Consider the following 24853-nt stretch of genomic DNA (forward strand, 5'->3'; position numbering starts at 1 on the left):
TGCAATGCAGAGTATGGGCTTGCAAACAGTATTCAGCATGAGTTTGCAATCTTTGCTCTGTTGATGTAAGGAGCTGATGAACTAAGCATGGGAAATTCTGGACAAACATCCAGGCATGTAATGCAGATGTTTTTGAACAACATTACAAAAGTATAAAAGGACAAGGACCAGCTGGTCAATTATACCATAACACAAAATTAGAAGGGGCTGATGTCAATAACGAATTTGGTTTTATGAATATATCAACAAAAATGCATATTTTAAAAATGGTTAATAAATAATACACTCTAAAGTGAACGCCTTGCATTTTTGTCAATTAAGGGTCAACATATTTAAGTGATTGCAGCAAGACTACATTTCTTGTACAAAAGGCAATGGGCTAGATTCTCTGGCCTCCCCATGGCGTGTTTCTCGGCATGGGATCTTCTGGACCCGCTGCTATCAACTGGATTCTCCACTGAATCCACTCCACACCGTGGGAAATCCACAAAAGGGGTATGCGGTTGGTGGGACTGGAAGATTATGCTTGCATGAACATCCAGAATGTCAGCTATTATCAAAGTAAATATTAATATTTCAATGTGTTTTTATGCACACAATCTCCAATCATATGGATTATAAATTGAGCAGTACCGACTCCCAGAATTTCTTTTGCCATAACATGACTTTCAAAATAGAAAATAGAAGTTTAAAAACATGATTGAAAAGATGGTTAAAGATACGTGGAAGCTTGAAGTCATACAAGTCTATGTTTCATGCATCATGGTTTGGCATTTTAATAAGTTTTTTACTTAATAAGGACTACAATACATGTGTTTATACATTAAATTGAAGTTGGCGACACCAACACAGGAGGAATATCGGGTAATCATCATGTTTTCATGGTCTGTGAACAATAAATGTTATACCGCACATCTCAAAAATAAAAAACGGTTGAACTGACTGCAAGAAGATTTTGTACATTTTGCCACGTCCATGGAAATCTCTCTACAGCAGACGTATGGGCACCAGTACCCATATTCACAGGTCTCTGCTTTAACCAACTGAGGCTTGCTCGCACCTTGGGTATCCAGATTCAAGACAAGAATATTGGACCTTAATTTAAAACATAGGAATATCATGGTACTGTCTCCATGCACGTTGCACTGTAAACCACAATTTGTATTGTTTGACAAAGCTTTGTTCAGATTATTTGAAAGTCTTTGAAAGGCTTTACACACCATTTGTTTAATAATGTATTAGAATAGACTATTTCTATTTCAGTGATGGCTTGACCTTTACTCCCAAGTTTAATCAAGATGAGTTATGAATTTTAAATGATCAAAATCTAATTTTCTAATTCACCAAATTGGCTGTGGAAATTAGATTTGATTAGCATAATTTAGTAAATGCCATTCTACTCTGCTCGTTTCGCACTGACCGGAATCATAGAATCCTCGAATTTACAGTGCAGAAGGAAGCCATTCGGCCCGTCGAGACTGCACTGGCCCTCAGAAAGCGCACCCCACCCAAGCCCACGCCTCTAACCTATCCCTGTAACCCAGTAACTCCACCTACCTTTTGGACACAAAGGGGCAATTTAGCACGGCCAATCAACCTAAACGGCACATCTTTGGATTTGCATCGTTCAAGTTAATTAAAATTTGGAAGTGTCAAATGACAGCTTATTTCCCCTTCAACACGACTTTGGCTGATTAGGTAGCCAAAGGAGACAAGCACTAAAGGTCTTTAAAGGTATGTTGTCATCTGAAAATAATGTATAAGGCATAGGAAAATTATCCAAGAAGACAATCAAAATGTCAAGTGTATTTCTTTTACTGAACATATGACAATGCATCTATAACTTGCCTTTTTCATATTGCCACAAGTTTATTTTGAGCTCAACAGGTCTATGAAATTGAAGGGCAAATGAAGTACAGTTGCCAATATCATTCAAATTGTTTCTGGGTAATGCATTGTGGAAAAAAGGAAGTGCCCCGGAATTGTTTGGTATTGGAAGCAGACACATTCTCCTCAGATTTTGGGATAAACTATGGGCACAAATGTCACATGATGGACCCAGTGAAGGGCTAGAAAAAGTTAAAGTTGGAAAATATGCAGAAGCAGTAAATGTAAACACATGAATACCAGTCTGTTCAATAAATAAAAAGATATACAAATATCCATTTCAAAACAGTAACAGTTAAAACTAAGGAACACCTAGTATCATGCCCAGGAAGCCGAAGCACCTTATTCGCCTATGCTTTGAAAGAGAATTGAACAATGCACAATTTATTTTTAAATCAAGTAGTTATGGCAAACAGCAGTAACAGAAATGTCATACAATCATTGCATCCATTAATGAATGAAAACATACTGTATAAAAGTCCAAAATACTTAAAAAAAAAACAATGTATTTTAGAAAAAAAGACAAAAGTATAAAAATTACTAAATTTACTTTCTTCCAATCAATTTGACGCCTGTGACAATTATCTTAGAAAGGGGTATAGTCTTGTGGATACATGACAGGAAGCCAACTCTCTGTAAATGATGCACAATGGCTCCATCCAAGAGACTTCATTATCTAAGTGAAACAAACACACAGATGTTACAGCAAACATTTGAACAATTAGCACTAAACCAGTAATGCACACTCTCAATTGTATAGAACAACTAGACAGATTTTATGCTATATTGATTCAATAATTTCACTGGCTTTTCATCCAACAAGAATAGGACTGTTTGTTGGCTTTGTCTAGTACTTACAAAATGTTAAAGAAGTAGAGTTTCAAATAAAACCTAATCCACCAATTTGATATTGGCAGGCTAACTGTCCAATCAGAGGGACAGATTTTGATTACTGCACGTGTCAATTTCAGTGCCCTGGAAATCTGTCTGAAAAGATCAGCCTGCTCCTTCAAACTTACGCCTGCTCAGTTTGAACCATACTCCTCCACAGTAATACAATTCAAAATAGTTTTACTTAGATTTCCATCAGTGGCCTCCAATGATCCTTTAAGAATCGCTGGTTAGAATCATAGAATCCCCATAGTGCAGAAGGAGGCCATTCGGCCTAACAAGTCTGCACCAACCCCCCTGAAAGAGCACTCCACCCAAGCCCTCTCCATCCTATCCCAATAACCCCTTAACCTAACCCAACATTTTTGAACACTAAGGGGCAATTTAGCATGGCCAATCCACCGGCGCATCTTTGGACTCTGGGAGGAAACCGGAGCACCCGGAGGAACTCACACTGACACGGTGAGAATGTGTCACCCAAGGCTGGAGCTGAACCCGGGTCCCTGGTGCTGTGAGGCAGTAGTGCACAGCACTGTGCCATCGTGCTGTCCATGGTTAGATCAATAAGGAATTGGAAAAACTAAATAAACCAGTTTGTGCTGATTGGGACAATGGGATCTTAAATTAGGCGCTTGGCATATTCCTTGACAAGCATATTCATTGTCACTTGAACGTTTGACACACTTCTGGGGTTGATCAGGTGTGTGAACGAAAGGGCACCCAGAAAGCGAATTCTAAATTTTCGCTGCCAATAAATTGCACAACAGGATTCAATTTCTCCTACAAGTTCAAATCGTAAGCAATTTTGGACTGTCACCTGAAATCAAAGGTTAATTGTTTTATGCCGAAGTAATAAGTTTTTTCCGAGACTACTTTATATATAAAACTAATTTTCAGGCCATGAAGATTAGTAGAAACTTGGGAAACAGCAAACAATGTGCTTTATATTGTTTCTCTGGGCTTTCATTGAAGTTACAACAGGAGAATCGCCCATGGAAATTCCTGTCAAATAGATTGTACTCTACAAGAATGAAATACCGTCAATAATTACAACACATAATTTTACACATCTCAAATAGCCTCCCAGTCACAAAAACAGCCATCAACCATTAACTTTTGCTTCCCAGTACTGAGCCAAATTTGGATCCAACTTGCTGCACTCCCTTTGGTCCTATAGGTTATGAATCTGGCCTTGACAAAAGCCTTGCTAAAGTCCATGCAGACAACATCAAGCGTTCTATCCTCATCAATCCTCCTCAAAAAGTTTCCTGAACAAATCCATGCTGACTGTCCTTGATTAACTGAATCCTTTCTAAGTGACAATTTATATTGTCTCTCAGAATATTTTCCAATAATCTGATTACCATTGAGGTTATTAGTTACTATTAGTAGTTAGTCTGTCTGTCCATTCATTTTAAATAATGGTACAATATTAGAAGTCCTTTTCGTCCTCCAGTACCATGCCTGTAGCCAGAGGGGATTAGAAAATGATGGTCAGGACCTCCCCAATTTCTTCTCTTAACAGCCTGGGAAGCATCTTATCCAGGCCTGTGGTTCATCTATTTTCAAAGGTGCTAAACTCCTTAATATTTCCTCTCTATGTTTATACCATCGGATATTTTACATTCCTCTTCCTCACAATGTCTTTATCATCATCCTTTTGTGAAGACAGGTGCAAAGTATTCATTAAGAACCACGCACACATCTTTGGTCTCCATACACAGGTGACCTTTTGGTCTCTAATCAGTCCTACACTTTCCTTAGTTATTCTCTTTCTCTTTATGCATCTATAAAATATGTTTGGGCTATCTTTGACTTTATTTGCCAATACATTTTCATGCCCTCTTTTTGTTTTCATAATGTCCTCCCTAATTTCACCTCTACGCTTTCTGTACTCTTGCAGGATTTTGGAGTATTTATCCCATAGTTCTTTTGTTTCGCCTTCTATGCTCCTTGAAACCCAGGGGGAGATTTGAGGATCCCTCCCTTATTTTGTGGGATCATATTTGTTCTGAGTCCTTACCATTTTCTACTTGAATGCCTCCCTATGCTCTGACATAAACTGATACAAGTCCACTTTTGGTCAACCACATCTCAGCCTAGAAAAATTTGCCTTTCCCCAACTGAGAACTTTTATACCAGGCCTATCTCTGTCCTTTTCTGTAACTATGCTAAATGTAACTGAATTGCGAACAGAATTATAGAATCTGAACAATGCAGGAGGCCATTTGGCCCATCGAGTCTGCACAGGCCCTCTGAAAGAGCACCCTACCAGGCCCAATCCCACCCCTATCCCAGTAACCCCACCTAACCTTTTGGACACTAAGAGGCAATTTAGCATGGCCAATCCACCTAACCTGCACATCTTTGGACTGTGGGAGGAACCTGCACATCTTTGGACTGTGGGAGGACTCGGAGGAAACACATGCAGACACGGGGAGAACGTAGAATCTCCACAGACATTTACCCGAGGCTGGAACTGAACCTGGGTTCCTGGCACCGTGAGGCAGCAGTGCTAACCACCATTGACTACCACCAAAATGCTCTCCCATTGGAGGAAAGAATTCCTATTGGTTTAGATAAGCAACCAAATCTTATAATTTCTCTCCTACCTGCTACCAATTCTTCCTCTTTTGATTTTGTACCTGTTGAAAGAATCTTTTTCTCCTACTGCAACAAATTAAAGCAAGGAAATCTTACCTGGATGCAATTTTTCCAGTTTTCCTTACTTGATTTATCCTCCAGAAGTTTGATTGCAAACTTTAGAGCCCGGCCATGCATTTTGTTCGCTAGTGCATGCTTGTATGCAAAACTTAAAACCTAGTAAAACAAACGGCAGTGAAAAAAAAAATAGATGTATGGCAACATAAGAAATTGGATTAAACATACAACAAACCAGCTTACATTTTCTAATTTTTACCCAACTTTTGAGACAAATACTCTCATATTCTCTCTCCTCATTTTATTGTTTGTGCACCTGTTAATAAAGGACTTGAATCCATTTGAACACCGAAGTATTCGGGCTTTTGAAATTGTGCTGGGACTGGTGAAAATCAATGGTGGTGCTGGGAGAGATTGGGGATGTAATAGGATTTTCCTGCCTGATTTTGCACCACTATCTCTGATTAAGGACATCATAACAGTATAAAATCCAGCCCTCATTATCATCGTGCAATTCAATTATTAATGGCATCATAGCAAAGTTCAATCTTCTCAGCTGATCTCCTCTGTTGCACAGTATTCCAGCCAAGGATACTATATAGTATCATTCCCTTGAATGGATTTTGTCTGCTTTCACCTCACCTGGCTCATGAAACTATCTTAGCGTTCAATTGCCGCATGGCTAAAATAAAATTCCTCAGCAGAGTTCAGGGACTAAAGTTGGAAACTTACAGTTTAATGTACAGTTCAGCTACTCACTACTTTAAGAGACCAATCTTCTGAGGAGTTAATAATGAAGGTAAAATAACTTGGGCTGACGAGTGGCAAGTTAAATTCCCACCACACAAGTGCCAGGCAATGACCATCACCTATGAGAGAGGATCTAACCCCCCCATCCCCTAAACCTGTCCATCATCTACAAGGCACAAGTCAGGAGTGTAATGGAACACTCTCCACCTGCCTGGATGAGTGCAGCACCAACAATGCTCAAGAAGCTCGACACCATCCAGGACAAAGCAGCCCACTTGATTGCTCCCCCTTTCACAAACATGCAAACCTTCCACCACTGATGAACTGTGGCAGCCATGCGTACCATCTACAAGATGCACTGCAGGAACTTGCCAAATTTCCTAAGGCAGCACCTTCCAAAGCCATGACCACTACCATCCAGGACAAGAGTAGCAGATACCCGGGAACCCCTCCAAGTCATTCACCACCCTGACTTGGAAATATATCACCGTTCCTTCACTAACGCTGGGCCAAAGTCCTGTAACTCTCTTCCTGACAGCATTGTGGATGTACCTATACCTCAGGGGCTGCAGCGGTTCAAGGCAGCAGCTCACCACCACCTTCTGAAGGGCAGCGAGGATGGACAATAAATGCTGGCTTAACCAGCGATGCCCACACCCCGTAAATTAATTTTAAAAAACTACAATTTACTGAAAGATTGCACTAATATACAGAGCAGAAAAGATGGCAACAACAAATGTTTAAAACAAACTTTTCTCAGGCGTACAGGCGACACTTAAATTTACAACAGACAATTCAATAAAAAAGCACCGTGGACAAGGTTCACTATCTTATGTGTCATTGGAGAAATAACTATCAAAACAGCAACAGAGAATTCTGGAAATACTCAGCAGATTTAGCCGGCCAGACTTTGCTCCCGAGACAGATGGCTTGAGTGATGAAATTTCCTGGCTCCGCGCACCAGCCTTGGGGAAAAAGTGCCCAGAATGGTGAGACATTTGCTCTGTGGGGGTAGGTATGAGATAGAGTCAGGCCTCCTCCCCCACCAACACTTGTAAGAGGCGGCACAGGGGCTACCAAGTGCCGAGGCAGAAATATTTAAAAGGCCTCCCGTGGCTCTCTGAGACTTTGGGTGGAATCTTCCATTCGGGAGGCGAGGTCCAGTGGTGGGAGTGGATGTTGGGAGTAATTTCTGCTGGAAAGCAGGACAGCTGAACACACAATGATCTCATTAATTACGTACCCATGATGAGCATGTTGAATCTGGATCTTGTGGCCGGGGTGGGAGGCAGTAAGTTACATCATGGGCCCCAATGCCCGGTTGCCATATTTAAATGGCACCCAGGTAGCCATGCACTCTTCCACTCTGATCCTTGACTCCACCCCCACCCCCCACCACATCCACTTCTGCCTCGGCCTCACCCCTTCCAGTGCCCAGTCTTGGCACAACTTGTGCTACAGACAATCACTATCTTTGTGTGAATAGATGGCAAAAGCAGTGTCTACTGATTGCAAAGTCGCGGAGGAAGTCAGCTTGGCCACGTGCATGCCATTCATGTAAAGGCATGAAAGTGAACATTCTAAATTCCCGCTGGTGAGGCACTTAATTTGGAGGAATGTGTTGGTCTTTTGAGAAGGATTCATGTGATGCAAATGGGGTTCCCGACATGGCTCCATGGGACCTTGACCCACCTTTAAGCCGAGAAAAGTCCGAGAACAAGTTACAAAACAATTTCTCGCTACTGGGAAACGGATCTCAGTCAAAATCACTTTGGGTAGCTACCAGGCGATGATGAGCCACTATATCCACAGGAAGGAATATGGTTTGTTCCTGTTGCAATCCCAGTTGATGTTATAACGGGACGAGATGATGCCAGAGTGGAACCCTGGCTCAAAAGACCGTAACTTACAGTTTTTTTTAATAAAACGTGGAGGAACAGAGTCACAGGGCTGCAAATTAATTTTTACAACAAGACAAAAACATTTATTAAACACAAAAAATTTGGATGTTGATACAATAGGCATTTACTCCCCCCTTAGTGTAATAATTCATAGAATCCCTACCGAACCTCTAAAGAGCAACCTGGGCCCACTCCCCTGCCCTAACCTTGCAACCCCACATAACCTGCCCATCTTTGGACAATGGGAGGAAACCCACAAAGGCATGGGAGAATGTGCAAACTTGCACACAGGTTTTTGGATAAACATGGATTACAAAATGCATCTTAATCTACAATGATCTCATTAACATAAAGTCTTTTTTTAAGCACACTGGATGACCATGGGCAAATACACTCTCCACCCTGAACCCCCGAGTTAGTTTCTATGGCTTTCTCCTCAGAATCCTTCCACCCCCATGATTGTCAAATGAGTTTCCAAACTCCACTTCTAAAAGTATGCTTTAGAATCTTCTCTCACAATAATGCTTTCCCTCAGCAGTTTGCATTTTGAAATCCAGTCCAGGTTTTACAAATGACTCCTTTTTAAAAAATATTTTTATTGGCATTTTCAATTATACATAATAAAACTTTGCATCCAATATTTATAGTTTGTGTAGTTCTTATGTACATTCAGTTGTTCTTGAAGTTTCTCCCCCCCCCCGCTTGGTATCTCCCTCTTTCGTTCTGGGTGCTCTGTCCCCTAGCTCCTATTCCACCCCCTCCCCTGTTGCCGGCCTTGTGGGTTCGGGGAGGGGGGCTCTCAGAAATGTCTCTTTTAAACACAGCTCAACTCCACTTTTAACAGCAACCCAGGCCAGGATTTTATACCAATCCATTTAGGATTTATTGTCTTGACAGCTGAGCAGACTGCTCATAATTGCTCTAACTCTTAATTTCCAGACTGTATTAAAATGGCATCAGACATTTTAGCTACTGCTGAAAACTGCTGCCTCACTTTAAATATAATTACCACAATTATCTGCTTATTTATTCTTCCTTGAATTCTTCTCAGAAATATTTTGGTCTCTGTTCTCTTAACTTCTTAAACAATCTTTTTGTCCCAATTCCCCGGTTATCTGGATTGCACCATGTTTCTTAGGAAACTTGCATCTTTGCAACTCCCTCGTCCTGTCCAGTTTCTCCTGGCAGAGTCGAGAGCTGCTCACTCCCCACTGTCCTGTCTTAAACTGCTTTGACTTCCAGTTAAAACTAAGAACAAAGGAAAGGCCTTCCTTCTGTAAAGTGGCCTCCTGTTGCGAAGCACCAACTTACTTCTATTTACTCTTCACGCTGTAACCTTCTCAAAGCACAATAGAAACATAGTTAGAACTTAAGTAACCCCCACATATGCAAACACCTTTGTCCAGCATGAATCGAACGATAAGGTTTACCCTTCCAGACACAGAAACATTAAATTAAACCCACTTAAAACTGTACTTCATTTCTGATGTCTACCAATACAAATATAAATTCCTTAAAACTACCTTTGTTTTCCTAACATTCCTGTAAAAATAACAGATTGAAAAAAACAACTTTACCTTAGCATCAGTAAGTTCTGCCCACTTAAGTATCTCAAAGAAGGTTTCTGTCAAGCTTTTGAAGCTGCCCTTGGGATCATCTTCTGTATTGTCTATTTCTTCGGAGGCAGCACCATCCTGTGAATGGAACTGGAGAAGTCTATCGGCCAGTGCACAGCCTTTTCGGCACAAAGCATCAACCAGGGAGGATTTTTGTCTTTCCATATCACTGAGTATAGAAAAAGAATGAATATAATAAAAACAGTACTTCAGCATAGCGAGAAGGAGACACTTCACAAAACAGTTACTAACAAGGTCAGTTCAAACATTATCCTGAAAAATAATTTAAAGTTATTTAGAGCAATTCGTTTATTGAAGCACAGCAAAATCGAAAAGAACTTAATGGAAGTATCAGAAGCTATTTGCTAGTCTATCCAAAAATTCATAAAATCTCTGAATGCTTGGTTTTAGCAGACTTAGCTACTTCTTTGAACGGAGATATTTAAACAGAATGTAATATTCCAAATAATGCAGTCATTCTCATTCAAAAGTTGCTTTATTTCTATGTGTTCACCATCACATTTGATTTAACAAAATACACTCAAAATAAGTTATTACTTTAAAAAAATATATTTTTATTCTCCATTTTCACATTTTCTTCAGAATTTACACCCCACCAACAAACAGTAAACGGTAACAAATACAATGTCAATCCCCTTATCAACAACAACGATCCAATCATCCCACCACCCCAAACAATGGCCTGCCTGACAATATAAGCATCAAATAAAACACACCCTCCACCATTGGGAAAAGAAAGAAAAAAAGAAAAAGGAATCAGGAAGCGCCTGTGGTCACCATTGACATATACAGTCCACCCCAAACCCCCCACCCCCCCCTCCAATATTCAATGCCATCCAATCCCTGAAAGTGTATCGTGAATGACACCCATGAATTGTAGACCCCCCCCACCCAGACTCCTCCCCTCCACTTCCCCTTGTAAACTCCTTCCCCCAACCTCGGTTCCTTCCCCCAACTTTTCACCCCGGCTAGACTCACCGAAACCTGTTCTACCAGGCACCGATGGCCGCAGCCCCTCCCCACACCTCACTCTTGTTCACTGGCCGGCTTAAATCGGCCAGCGTGGAGGTCCCCACCCGGGTCTCCTTCCCCCTTGCCCGGTCCCAGGAAAACCAAGGGGTCCCCTTTAGCACACAAACCCCACATACACACCCAAGCCCCAAAGAACCATCATTGCAAAAGAAAGTCCCATCTCTTCCCTTCTCCAAATATATACAGCGTCGACTCATTTAGTACATACACCAACACGCAGTGAAAAAATACAGTTACATGAGGCTACATCGGTCGGTACGCAACCTTTTCTCAATTCTGCCACAAACTCCTCCACTGCTTCCACCATCCCAAAATAAAAGTGCTTGGATTTGTAGGTCACCCTCAACTTAGCTGGGTATACTATGCTGCACTGCATCTTGCTGATGTACAGTGCCTTCTTCACCCGGCTGAAGGCAGCCCGCCTCCTCGCCAGCTCCACCGTAAAGTCCTGAAATATGCGTATACCAGCTCCAGTCCTGCTTCCGCTTTGCCCAGCACAGGACTTTGTCCTGCACGCTATATCTACGGAAACACACAGTTACTACTCTTGGCGGCTCACTTGCCTTTGGTATAGGCCTCCACAACTTATGAGCCCGATCGAGTTCATATCGTGAGGGATCGCCCCCGCCCCCAATAGCTTCGCCAACGTTGTGGCAAAATACACCGCCGGCCTCAGGCCTTCCACCCCTTCGGAAAGACCCACAATCCTCAGATTCTGATGCCCGGATCTGTTTTCTAGATCTTCCATTTTGGCTTGCAGACTGTTGTTGGTCTCTATCACCCTCCGCAACTCCTTCCCCATCGAGGTGAGTTGATCACTGTGCTGCAATAATGCCTCTTCCACTTCCTTCAGTGTCTCACCTTGCTCCCGCACCTCCGCTGCTGCGCTCGATACCGCCGCCCTCACTGGGGCAATCGCCTCCACCACCAGCACTTTCAATACCGCCCCCATCTCCTTCTTCATCGCTTCCATGTGTTTTGTGAACAGCTTTTCAAGTTCCACAGCCATCACCTTGGTCATTTCTTTTGCTGAGAATGTTGCAGCCTCCCCTGGTGCTCCAGCCTCCGCTTTCCTTACAGTTCCTGCGCTGACTTTTTCACTCACCGGCAGACTTCCGTTAACCCCCTTTTCCACGTCCGTTTTTCTCCCAAACTTGGACATTTCTTCTCCCTGTGCCTTGTTACAGCCTTTTCAGCCTACGTTACCCCTAGGACCGGGCGTTAAAACTCCGAAATTCCTATTCCCGAGCGGGAGCCCTCCAGTGTGCGGGTGCCTCCCGCCCGCCGTCACCGGAAGTCCTTTAAAGAGAGTCTTAAAGGAGGTAAGTGAGGCGGAGGTGGGGAGGTTTAGGAAGGGAATTCAGTAGGGAATTCAGTGCTTGGCATCTGTAGGATGATTCTCAAAATAAGTTATTACTTTCATAGCTTGAAGCCATGGATCAGGTTCAGACGCAAATGTCAAGATTCAGTAAATACAATTTCAAATACCTTCAACATTATAAATGAGTAAGTTATTAAGGGCATGTTGATTACTATAATTAACAGGAATTGGTTATAGATTGAATGCAATAGTTTCCAGAAATCTTTTCTGTCCTGTTATGGGCCAGGGTTTAGAGAACCCCAAACTGTATCATGGAGTTCACCTGAGCCATAACTTTTAATAGATTGTGGTATGAGGAGCGCACGGCTCACTCTACAGGTGCGGTACAGCAGAAATGGAAAAGTATTTTTTAAAGCTAAACAATGTTTATTCTATGAACTCAAGTTAACCTTTTTAAAACAAAGAGTGAACATCTTAGCAACCATTAATTCAAATACAACCCCCAAAGAATACAACACTGAGTAATCCTTTAAGCTTTCCTTTTAACATTCATAAGACTTGAAGCACCTTTTACCAGAAGCACATCTGGTTAAAGTCACTACTGTTATTAGTTTTAAATCACCAGGATCGATTGACAGTTTTTAGATTACAGAGGGAGACTCTAATACACCTTCTGGCTGTTACTGTAGCTATCCAGCTCTGAAAACAAAACTAAAACACACCCTGCAGCAAACAGCCTAAAACGGAAGTAAAAAGCTGATAGGCAGCCCAGCTCCACCCACTCTTTGACATCACTGCAGGAATAAACACCCATTTCTTAAGTACTCTCACTACAGATATTTATGTACATACCCATTTATAAACACCCATTTATTTAAGGTACTCTCACATGACAGTACAACATCAATGAAAATGTAAAGAATCTTTGGTTATGCACCTCTTAACAGTAGCTGCTTCAGGTCTGGTATCAGTTTTTATGGCTATATGAATTGCCAATGCAGTTTGATCAATTCGAGATATCACATCATCTGCTGCTTCCACAATTTCATCCAATCTTTTCATTCGCTCCTAAATGAGAGGAGTCAGAAATCTTGTACTGGCAGTATTAACAAAAACACACATTCACATAGCACCACAGGTGTAAAAAATGCTCTTAAGCTACATTATGGGACAGGGAGGGGGCAAAAAGGAGAAAACATCAGATAAAACAAACAGAAATTCTGCCAAGGTAGAACAGCTGGGGGTTCGGATGGTTGTCAGGGGGATAGGACTGTATTCTTTTGGGGGGGGGGGGGGGGGGAGGAGGAGGGGGAGCGTGAGGACTATAGGTACCAAGGAGTTAGAAGTGGTTTTAATCTTTCTAACCTTTCCTGGGTAACTATTCTGCTGAGAGAATCAGAATCGTCTGAAGTCTACAATGCTTCCCACTGCAAGGTAATTGCCCAAGGGAGAGAAGTTTAAACTTCCTGTGCAATTCCTGTGTCGTCCTTGCGTGGAGATTTCCATGAGTTCCCCAGCGCATCTTCTGGATATCCCCGATGTAAGAGTCCTTGGGGAACGGAAGTTCTGGGCAGTTTAAAAAATGGAAGAAATGTGAGAGATTTGGAGAGAGATTTTTAGAGAGAGAGAGAGAATGTGAGAGAGCGAATCCAAGACAAGAGAAGGCTCTCAGATGAGTGGCAGAGGAGGATATAAGGCAAGAGGCAAGTGCAGGCAGAGTGGGGTGAAGTTGTGACAGGTTTGAACACAAGTGTGTAGATTTTCAATTCAATATGTTGGAAGACAGGGAAATGACATTCATCAGTTTGGATGAGATGACGGGCAACTGGGGCTTAGGTATAAGACAGGATATGGGCAGCTGAGTTTTCAACAAGTTGGGAGTTTACAGAGATTGTAAAGTTGGAAGGCTATTGGAGTAAATAGGGGAGAAATTGTCATGCCCCAAAAATGTTGGGGTGTTCGATATGTGATTAACCAACATCCATTCATTGCATTGTCAGCTCGTCAAAATTGTCATACTTGCTGGTTTAAATGATTGCTGTATGCATCCAAAGCTCCCTGTGCTGTTCATTGGTTGCATGCAGCAATAGTTAACCAGCTATCGCTGTAGGGTGAGGTGGCACATTAGTTATTCTGCAGAGGAAGTTAGATGAGGATTCTGGTGGCTCAGGGTACAGAAGGAAGTTGATGGGTATACATAACTAAATGTTTAATGCACTGGAAAAACAGTGTTCAATGTCAAGGAACATGCAGGAGTCCAGCACCAACTGGATGCAGTATTTTGCACCGAATGGACCCATCCTTTCCAACATGGGACAGATGAATACTCCAATAGTATTCCTCTGGAATCCAAGAGGCAGCATTTGATTGTTGATATCACAGCTTCCATTACAACTTAAAGAGTGTGTACCAAAGTTCTGAGTGCTACATTGCAAACGCAGACTCCTGGTCGAGCCAATGACACCCACATCCCTTGAAATAATAAAAAAATGTTTAAAAGGCACAAAGGGACAGCACAAGTTTATATTTGTGTGCATTATATCATGATTGAATTTATTAAATTGGATAGTTACGTGTTGTTGGAAATATAATGATGTGATGATGGTCGGTGTTGGAACAAAGGTCAAGGGTGGGTATGGATGGGGTTACTGAAACTGCCCCAGAGTCTGGCAGAAGGAGCTATCTAGATTGAATCACTCCTTCAAATCCTGTTCCTCCACTTCCTGTTGCAATTCCTCCTCTTATTATCTTTTGATAGGTAGTACTGAATCTGGGCAGCACGGTAGCATGGTGGTTAGCACAATTGCTCCACAGCTCCAGGGTCCCAGATTCGATTCCCGGCTTGGGTCACTGTCTGTGCGGAGTCTGCACGTTCTCCCCGTGTGTACATGGGTTTCCTCCGGGTGCTCCGGTTTCCTCCCACAGTCCAAAGATGTGCCGGTTAGGTGGATTGGCCATGCTAAATTGCCCTTTGTGTCCAAAATTGCCCTTAGTGTTGGGTGGGGTGACTGGGTTATGGGGATAGTGTGGAGGTGTGGGCTTGGATAGAGTGCTCTTTCAAAGAGCCGGTGCAGACTCGATGGGCCGAATGGCCTCCTTCTGCACTGTAAATTCTATGATTCTATGTTCCCATATAATTGGCATTTAGCAGCATTCTACCATAAATCTCGATATCTGCTCAGCTGATTACTGCAGGGCTGCTCGAGAGCAGTCCACACAGTGGAAATGCTGCTTAAGGACACTAATCCTGCAGTCTATAATGTTTCATTTGCTCTCAGGGTGGCACGGTGGTACAGTGGTAAGCACTGCTGCCTCATAGTGCCAAGGACCTGGGTTCGATCCCGGCCCAGGGTCATTGTCTGTGTGGAGTTTGCACATTCTTCTCGTGTCTGCGTGGGTCTCACCCCCACAACCCAAAACGATGTGCAGGATAGGTGAATTGGCCACTCTAAATTGCCCCTTAATTGAAAAAAAAATGGATACTCTAAATTTTAAAAAAATGTTTCAGTTGCTCGCATGTCTCTCGTTGTGGGCCTGCTGTGCACATTTGTGTGGGTTCCACACCAGAGTCATAATGAGTCATGACATGAGTGTTAATCCTGTTGTTAATTATTTGCCTTTGATCAAATACAGGTGGAACAGAGGTGCCATAAAATGAGGAAATTGCAGGACAACTAGAATCCACAGCATGATGAGCTGCCTGTGGTCACCAGCTGCACCTTGAGAGAGTTTAGGTCATCAAAATGGCTGAGTTGACTTGAAATGAAATGAAAAATGTAAATCGCTTTTTGTCACAAGTAGGCTTCAAATGAAGTTACTGGAAAGAGCCAATGAAGTGAATGCAAATTGCAATCACTGAATCCCTGCACATGGTGAAGCCTGCAATCCATGGAAACCCTTATGCTTGCTCCGCCTGCTCATCTCTGGCCAGGGGATAAATTGTAGCTGGCTATTTTTGTATACAGTCTCAGGGAGCTTATGCAGTTGTGTACTGAAAGTACAAGATGTTGCTAATGTCACCAGCAGAAGCCTGAACATAGAAAAGTTCAGGAGTTGCCTTCGCAGCTGCAGAATATGTTGAAATGGAAACAGAAAATACTGGAAATACTCAAAAGGTCAAGCAGCAACTTTCATCAGTGCAGTGTTCTTACCCTACTTTAAGGTGCTGTTGTGGCTGCAACAGTTGGCAGATTTCATCACAACCTCTCTTGGGAAGTGAATATGTTTCAAACATTGGCTTTGCTGAAGTTACGGCAAGAGGATTGCCCCCGAAAGACCATTTTGGATGTGGTCTACTGCTGAAAGCTCTCTCTCTCTCTCTCTCCTCTCCTCTCCCCCCCCCCCCCCCCCCCCCCCCCCAATCAAAGAAAAAATAAGAAAAGTACAGCATAGGAACAGGCCCTTTGGCCCTCCAAGCCTGTGCCGACTATGATGCCCGTCTAAACTAAAATCTTCTGCACTTCCGGGGTCCGTTTTCCTCTATTCCCATCCTATTCATATATTTGTCAAGATGCCCCTTAAATGTCACTAGCGTCCCTGCTTCCACCACCTCCTCCGGCAGCGAGTTCCAGGCACCCACTACCCTCTATGTAAAAAAAACTTGCCTCGTACATCTCCTCTAAACCTTGCCCCTCGCACCTTAAACCAATGCCCCCTAGTAATTGACCCCTCTACCCTGGAGAAAAGCCTCTGACTATCCACTCTGTCTATGCCCCTCATCATTTTGTAGACCTCTATCAGGTCGCCCCTCAACTTCTGTCGTTCCAGTGAACACAAACCGAGTTTATTCAACCTCTTTTCATAGCTAATGCCCTCCATACCAGGCAACATCCTGGTAAATCTCTTCTGCACCCTCTCTAAAGCCTCCACATGCTTCTGGTAGTGTGGTGACAAGAATTGAACACTATACTCAAAGTGTGGCCTAACTAAGGTTCTATACAGCTGCATGACTTGCCAATTTTTATACTCAATGCCCCAGCCAATGAAGGCATGCATGCCGTATGCCTTCTTGACTACCTTCTCCTCCTGTGTTGCCCCTTTCAGTGACCTGTGGACCTGTACACCTAGATCTCTCTGACTGTCAATTCTCTTCGTCTTCCCTATTCTAGCAGTTGCATGATGTGCATGGCTTCTCTTCAGTCTCACAATCATGTCCAATTTCCAAAGAAAGCCCCATCAGGCAAACCATGGTGCAGCACAAGTTTTTATATGAACGAGCCAGACTCCTCCCCATTCAATTTTGGCCAAGTATAGGAAAATTTCAAAAACACATTTGCACATGTTTAACCCAATTTTTGAATGTTAGGAGGTCCATAGCACCTAAAGTAACAGGTGCCGCACAATCCAATTTCTCCTCCAACAGATCTAGATACAACATGGGTTTCAGGAGTGGTGTGGGGAGCTAACTGTGGAGGTTGAGTGATGATACAGAAGTGGAAATAATTATTTTTCGTGATTAATGAGATCTGGGTGTAGAGCTCATCCCTATATAGTTTAGAATGACAACAGAGGGTGCCTTTACTTACTAGAATTGAGGGAAGTAACATTTTCTATAATACACCATATATCTGTACATTGATTAAGCAACGTTTAGATGAATCTTAACCTTTTCATTGTCCAAATGATGCAGTCGTGCAACATACAGCGGAAGATGAGTAGGATATGACTCTTTTAATTCTTCATAGAATGAATTCATGTCCAATCTGCAGAAAAAAAGAACCTTTCTGTTAGTGGATTTGCGGAGAACAATTGGTTCTTTGCAATTTAATCATAAATTAAGCATACAAAAATCAACAACTTTCCAGAAAATGTCAGTGCAGCTCAGTAAAGCATTAAATCTTCAAATGATTAGTTCACTTTCAGTCAGACACTGGAAGTGGAATGAAGTAGATATTAAATGACATTTTAACAGCGAGAGAAAACATGTTGTGACATCAAGTTACTCCCACACGGGCAGCACGGTGGCCTAGTGGTTAGCACAACCGCCTCACGGCGCTGAGGTCCCATGTTCAATCCCGGCTCTGGGTCACTGTCCGTGTGGAGTTTGCACATTCTCCCCGTGTCTGCGTGGGTTTCGCCCCCACAACCCAAAAATGTGCAGAGTAGGTGGATTGGCCACGCTAAATTGCCCCTTAATTAGAAAAAATAATTGGCTAATCTAAATTTATTTTTTAAAAAAGTTACTCCCACACAATGGCGCATGACCAAGTCACATGGAGACTAAGAGAACTTTCTGAGGGGGAAGAGCTGCAAACGTGCATGATGCAAGGGAGAAAAAAAAAATCTCTCCTTTGTACCTGTTATCTCTTGATTTGGATGCAACAGTGCTAGGTCTAGCGAAATTACTGTCCGTGTGGAGTTTGCAAATTCTCCCCGTGTTTGCATGGGTTTCGCCCCCACAACCCAAAGGTGTACAGGGTAGGTGGATTGGCCGCTCTAAATTGCCCCTTTATTGGAAAAAATGAATTGGGTACTCTAAATTTTAAAAAAAGGTAGATAAATAAAAACTAAATACTAGCATTAAAAAATTCTGCATGTCTTCAATGACCACTAGAATCCCAGTAAGGCCTTGGAGAGGGTTAGCAGCTTCTTTACTTTTGATCCAGCTGAAAATGGTGTAGGACATAGAAAAATCAGGAGAGAGAGGAGTGAGCAGGTGAAAAGTATATATTTGTGCGTATTAACTATGTATTAGGTAGCCATCAACACTAAAATTTGAGCAATTTAATAAAAAAGTTAAAATAACAAAATAATAATGTGCTTTTAAAGATGTAAACCAGTAGGAAAGGAGAACATTTTGATATATATGTAAAAGCAAATAGTTTAGAAAATTAAATTGTTACTCACACTAGGGGAAACATTATTTGAGTATTGCTGAAAACAAAAAATGCTGTCAAGTTTTCCCTCTGGTACTCATCAAGACAAATATGCAAGAATACCAATTGTAAAGGGAACAGCAATTTATACTGCACGAGAAGAGAATGCTGATTGGTTAGCAAGTGAACACTGATGGCAGGGCATTGCCCTGGACAATGCACCAAGGAACATTTAACTCTAAAGCTTTTTATTTAAGTTCAAACCGTGCAAGCTTGTTGCTGAAATAGGACATATCAAAGCCATCTTATAGCTAATGGCTACCCTGATCAAATCATTCCTCACTGTAATCACACAAACTCATGAATGGGACAAAGGCCACAACGTTCAGTCATGAAAAGTGCCCAGTCTACCTTAGATTTCCCTGGAAGGATAAGGTATCATGAGCAACAGGAAAAACTAGCCGTTTCACTCTGCTACTATGCAGTAACAACACGAGTGGTATTCTCCACTAATAGGATGCTGCTGTCAAGCCAACGAAATGCTCTGCCTTTCATAGATGAATAATGTGGGATGTGAATTTCAGTGTTGGTGTGATACCAAGTATGTAGGTCATATATCTCAAAGATTGGCAGGTCATATCAAACAACATTTCCCTTCAGCTGTTCTCAAGAGGCAAATACTTACAGTGCACAACCAGACTGTGTTTGCAAAACTCAAAACACAGTGTCGAACATCAGATGTGATTCTGTGATTGGACAACACTTGCTAAACATTCCTGATCAGGCTAAGAATTACAGTGACAACCAATTTAAGATTATTAGTTGAGCTAGTAGTATAGCTCACTTACCAATGCTACATATTTTCACAATGAGGGCAGTGTCCTTTTCAGACAGAAGAAGCATGTCCACCCATTGTGCCTTTTTCAACTGAACAAAAGCTTGGGGTCAGCCATTCCCTCCTTCATTCCCCATGGTACTTCCTTAAGCTGAGTTGTCTTGCCTGGCTTGAATTTAAATGAAAGCTTGACAGTTAACTGTTCCCTGGTGCATTCTCCATGGCAATGCCATAGACAGTCAGCACTCTCCTCTCATCCTGCATAAATTGCTGTTCCCTTAACAATTGGTATTCTTGGGCATCTGTCCTGATGAGTGCAAAACTAAAAGCTTCAGCAGCATGTCTCTTTTCGCATCAATTCTCAAGATACGTACTACCAAACAAATATTTGGAGAACAGTATATTCTGGAACATTCAAACCGTGCAAAGTATTAAGAACTAAATGCATTCCATAGTGTTAAGACATCTGAAATGATCTGAAAGGCTAACATCATTTCTTCAAAGCAGATTTACCATGAAAAATTACCTTTTCAAGAGCTTGAGTTTTAAATGGAGGGCAAATGGTAAGATATAGCAACCATTCTCTTGGCATTAAAATTTATGAAGCGTTTACCTCCTAATCAACTTCACTGGCCTACACATACCCTGAAATGCACGAATACATACTTGGCCATCCACTGTATCTTCAGGTCTCTTAGAGCATCAGCAAACTCATCTTTCACATCCTTCTCTTTATCTGCATCTTTCTCTTTCTCTTTGTTGCCATTCTTCTGCTTATTTGGGGATGGTATTAGATGATATTGCACAGACACCATGTCCTGTTATGGAACAAACAGGTAAAAATAAATTAACAGAAATCTGGATTTTGGAACTCCATTAATTTGAAGAAACATTAATTCCCAGCATTCACATTTCTTAAGGCTTAATAATGTTCACAAGACTACTGTCGGAGTTTTAAAACCTGTTTTAAAAAATATATTGAACTATTTGATTCAATCTTGGAGCTTGCAAGATTTAAATTCAAATCTCCAGTAATTACACTCCTAGCTTACTTGCTGGTGACTGCCCCCAAATAGATGAGGTTGATATTTTTATGGGAAACCAAGGTCACCAAATAATATAGTGCAAAGAAAAGCACTAGAAGCTAAACTGTAGGATTCGCGTAAAAAAAATCATGAATTTTTTGAAGCAGCAATTCTTTCTGTTTGCCTTGCACCTTTTTATAGCTGATTTTACCTCAAATTTAAAATTCTCACTCTTGTGCTTAAATTCCTCAATTATCTTGCTCTTCTCAAATATCATCAGCCCAAAAACACATATTAAACTTTCCATTCATGAGACTCTGGCCTTTTGTGCATTCCCCTCCCTTCCCTCCACCACTAATTCACCAACCTAAACACCACTCTCTGAAATTCCCGACTTACATCGTTACCACAGTTCCTCTTTCTTCGAGCCCTTCTTTAAACTTCACGCATTCTCTCCAACATCTACATCCTTGGCTTGGCAAGTGCAAAGCTCATGGGATGTTTTTCTAAGTTAAAGGCATTATATAACTGCATATTGCTGTTCTTGATTACATTTTTATGATTAGGACTTCAATTATCACCTCCACCACACTTTCTCATAACCTGTTCTACTCCTTGCTAGTTTCTCTTCTTTCCTTCTCTGCTGTCTCTTCTGACCTGTAGCACTTAATACCTAGAACGGATTTTAGATCCAGCGAGTTTTGTGGTTCTCATTCGGGGAGGGAATTTTGTAGAGGAGCAAGAAGAGGAATTGAGAAAAGAAGAAGGGCAGAGGCGGAAGGGAGACAGTGGAGGAAACTCTGCATTTATAATAATGACTTTGTATCAAAATGTATCTCATTGGCTGTGAAACATCTTATGATGTCCTAACCTTGTGAAAGGCACTACATAAGTACAAATTCCTCCTTTTAACGTGGATTTGTAAAGGGTAAGTCATGCATTACAAACATTGAATTTATTGAAATGGTGACTGCAGTATTAGACAGAGAAGTCCAATACTGCATTCACCATTTTCTTGGGTGTGTTTGGCGGGGTGTTCCTCAACGGCCGCATTGCGGAGATCACAGCCCGTATTCAATGGCACTTAGTGTTGAAAATAAGCCCTGACGCGAGTCTCGCCATTACTGGCTGATTTGCCATCTGACTCACCAGACTCGTGTCTCAGCGTCTCACCATTAACAACGGGGAGCTGCTTCTAAATGCTCCCTCACCATTCACTCAACACACAAACATGGTAGTGCGCAGCCATGCTCCTAACTTTGGACAGACTTCTCACGCTGTGGATGCGAGATGGAACATCCTATTCCTTCGAGGGTCTTGGAGGACCAGCAGCAGGGTCAGCAATGGTGCCTGAGAGAAAGTGTGTCAGTGTGGCCAGCATTTAAAAAAAAAATAATAATTTTTATTCAGATTTTCCAACAACAAATTTTACCCCAACAATGAAAAGAGAAAAACAAAAACCCCACCCCCCCCCCAATATAAAGCGATAAATTAACAAAAAAAAGTAATAAACATATAACCGTAAGAACAAACCCCCATAACAAACCCGTAGTCCGCCCCCGCCCTTCCCCCCCCCGGATTGCTGCTGAAATTGACCACCCTCTAACGCTCCGCCAGGAAGTCAAGAAAAGGCTGCCACCGCCGAAAGAACCCTTGCACCGACCCCCTCAGGGCAAACATGACCCTCTCCAGCTTAATGAACCCGGCCATGTCACTGATCCAGGATTCCGGTCTCGGGGGCTTCGCGTCCCTCCACTGTAAAAGGATCCTGCGCCGGGCTACTAGGGACGCAAAGGCCAGGATACCGGCCTCTCTCGCCTCCTGCACTCCCGGCTCCGATGCCACCCCAAAGATAGCGAGCCCCCAGCCCGGTTCCACCCTGGAGCCAACCACCCTGGACAAGGTCCCCGTCACCCCCTTCCAGAAACCCTCCAGCGCCGGACAAGCCCAGAACATGTGGGTGTGATTCTCTGGGCTTCCCGAACACCTCCCACACCTGTCCTCGTCCCCAAAGAACCGGCTCAGCCTGGTCCAAGTCATATGTGCCCTGTGCAGCACCTTTAGCTGAATTAAACTAAGCCGTGCGCACGAAGAGGAAGAATTCACCCTCCCCAGGGCATCCGCCCACGTCCCCTCGTCAATCTCCTCCCCCAGCTCCTCCTCCCACTTCGCTTTCAGCTCCTCCACCGAGGCCACTTCCTCTTCCTGCATCACCTGATAAATTGCAGAGATCCTGCCCTCACCGACCCACGTCCCCGAGAGCACCCTCTCCTGAACCCCCCTTGGCGGCAATGGCGGAAACTCCGCTACCTGCCGCTTGACAAACGCCCTAATCTGCATTTACCTGAAGGTATTCCCTGGGGGGAGACCCCACTTCCCCTCCAACTCCTCTAAGGTCGCAAACTTCCCGTCAAGGTAGAGGTCCCCCATCCACCTGAAACCTGCCCTATGCCAGCTCAAAAACCCTCCATCTATCCTCCCTGGTACAAACCGGTGGTTCCCCCGTATCGGGGAACCAAACCGAGACCTTCACTTCCTCTTCGGAATCATAATGGGTAAACACTGGAAGAGAAAAAAAAACATCGGGAGCACCGTCATCTTAACCGACTGGACCCTGCCCGCTAGGGAAAGTGGCAACACATCCCACCTCCTGAACTCCTCCTCCATCTGCTCCACCAGCCACGTGAAGTTTAACCTATGCAGGGCCCCCCAGCTCCTGGCTATCTGGACTCCCAGGTATCTGAAGCTCCTCTCTTCCCTTTTCAACAGGAGCTCCCGTATCTCCTTCTGGTCCCCCATATGCACCACAAACAGCTCACTCTTCCCCACATTGAGCTTATAGCCAGAGAAGTCTCCAAACTCCCCCAGGATCCTCATCACCTCTGGCATCCCCCCCGCCGGATCCGCAATGTACAGCAGTAAATCGTCTGCGTACAGCGATAGCCGGTGCTCCCCCCCCCCCTCCGGCACAATCCCCCTCCAGTTCCTCGATTCCCTCAGTGCAATGGCCAGGGTTTCAATCGCCAGCGCAAAAAGCAGGGGGGACAAGGGGCACCCCTGCCTCGTCCCCTGGGATAACTGAAAGTCCTCCGACCTCCTCCCATTCGTCACCACGCTCTCCACCGGAACACTATACAGCAGCCTCACCCACCTAATGAATCCCTCACCAAACCCAAATCTCCTCAAGATCTCCCACAGGTACCTCTACTCCACCCTGTCAAAAGCTTTCTCCGCATCCAGCGATGCCACTATTTCTGCCTCCCCGTCCACCGCCGACATCATTATGACATTAAGAAGCCGCCGCACATTGACATTCAGCAGCCTCCCCTTCACAAAACCCGTTTGGTCCTCATGAATGACCTGCGGAACCACATCCTCTACCCTCCTGGCCAGTATCTTGGCCAGCAGCTTCGCGTCTACGTTGAGGAGCGAGATCGGCCTGTAAGACCCACACTGGAGGGGGTCCTTATCCCTCTTCAAGATCAGAGAAATTAGTGCTCTGGACATCGTCGGGGGCAAAGCCCCCCCCCCCCCCCCCCCCCCCCCCCTCCTTGCCTCATTCAGATTCCGCACTAACAGCGGGCCGAGCAGGTCTGAGAACTTCTTGTAAAACTCCACCGGGAACCCATCCGGCCCTGGTGCCTTCTCTGACTGCATACTCCCCAACGCCTCGATCAGCTCCTCCACCTCAATTGGGCCTCCCAGACCCTCCACCCGTTCCTCCCCCACTCTCGGGAACTACAGCTTATCCAAAAAGAGGTTCATCCCACCCTCCTCCCCAGGGGGCACGGACCGGTACAGCTCCTCATAAAGGACCTGAACACCCCGTTGATGCCCCTTGCACTCCGCACCAGGTTCCCTCCTACGTCTCTAACTCCCCCTATCTCCCTCGCTGCCTCCCACTTCCGGAGCTGGTGGGCCAGCATCTGACTTCCCTTCTCCCCATACTCATAAACCGCCCCTGTGCCCTCCTCCACTGCGCCTCCGCCTTCCGAGTGGTCAACATGTCAAACTCCGCTTGGAGACTCCGACGCTTCCTCAAAAGCCCCTCTTCCGGGACTTCAGCATACCTCCTGTCCATTCTTACCATTTCTTCCA

General features: G+C 43.6%; 1 protein-coding gene across 4 annotated transcripts in view; it reads right to left on the reverse strand.

Annotated features, from left to right (window-relative positions):
* Positions 1-747: 747 nt before the first annotated feature.
* The window catches only part of tpp2 (tripeptidyl peptidase 2), a 189453-nt gene continuing 165347 nt past the window's right edge, over positions 748-24853 (reverse strand). For 2 of the 4 annotated variants that reach the window (XM_038818140.1, XM_038818141.1), the window contains 6 exons: positions 20397-20548; positions 17686-17782; positions 13018-13148; positions 9668-9875; positions 5479-5598; positions 748-2563 (listed from right to left, as the gene is read on the reverse strand). In XM_038818140.1, coding sequence (XP_038674068.1) covers positions 2474-2563; positions 5479-5598; positions 9668-9875; positions 13018-13148; positions 17686-17782; positions 20397-20548 — 798 coding nt within the window. In that variant the 3' untranslated portion in view covers positions 748-2473. Of the gene's footprint in view, positions 2564-5478; positions 5599-9667; positions 9876-13017; positions 13149-17685; positions 17783-20396; positions 20549-24853 lie in introns of those variants that run through there. The other 2 variants (XM_038818143.1, XM_038818142.1) reach the window with 1 other exon arrangement.

Source organism: Scyliorhinus canicula, chromosome 14 (assembly GCF_902713615.1).
Source record: "Scyliorhinus canicula chromosome 14, sScyCan1.1, whole genome shotgun sequence".
Classification (NCBI taxonomy): Eukaryota; Metazoa; Chordata; class Chondrichthyes; order Carcharhiniformes; family Scyliorhinidae; genus Scyliorhinus; species Scyliorhinus canicula.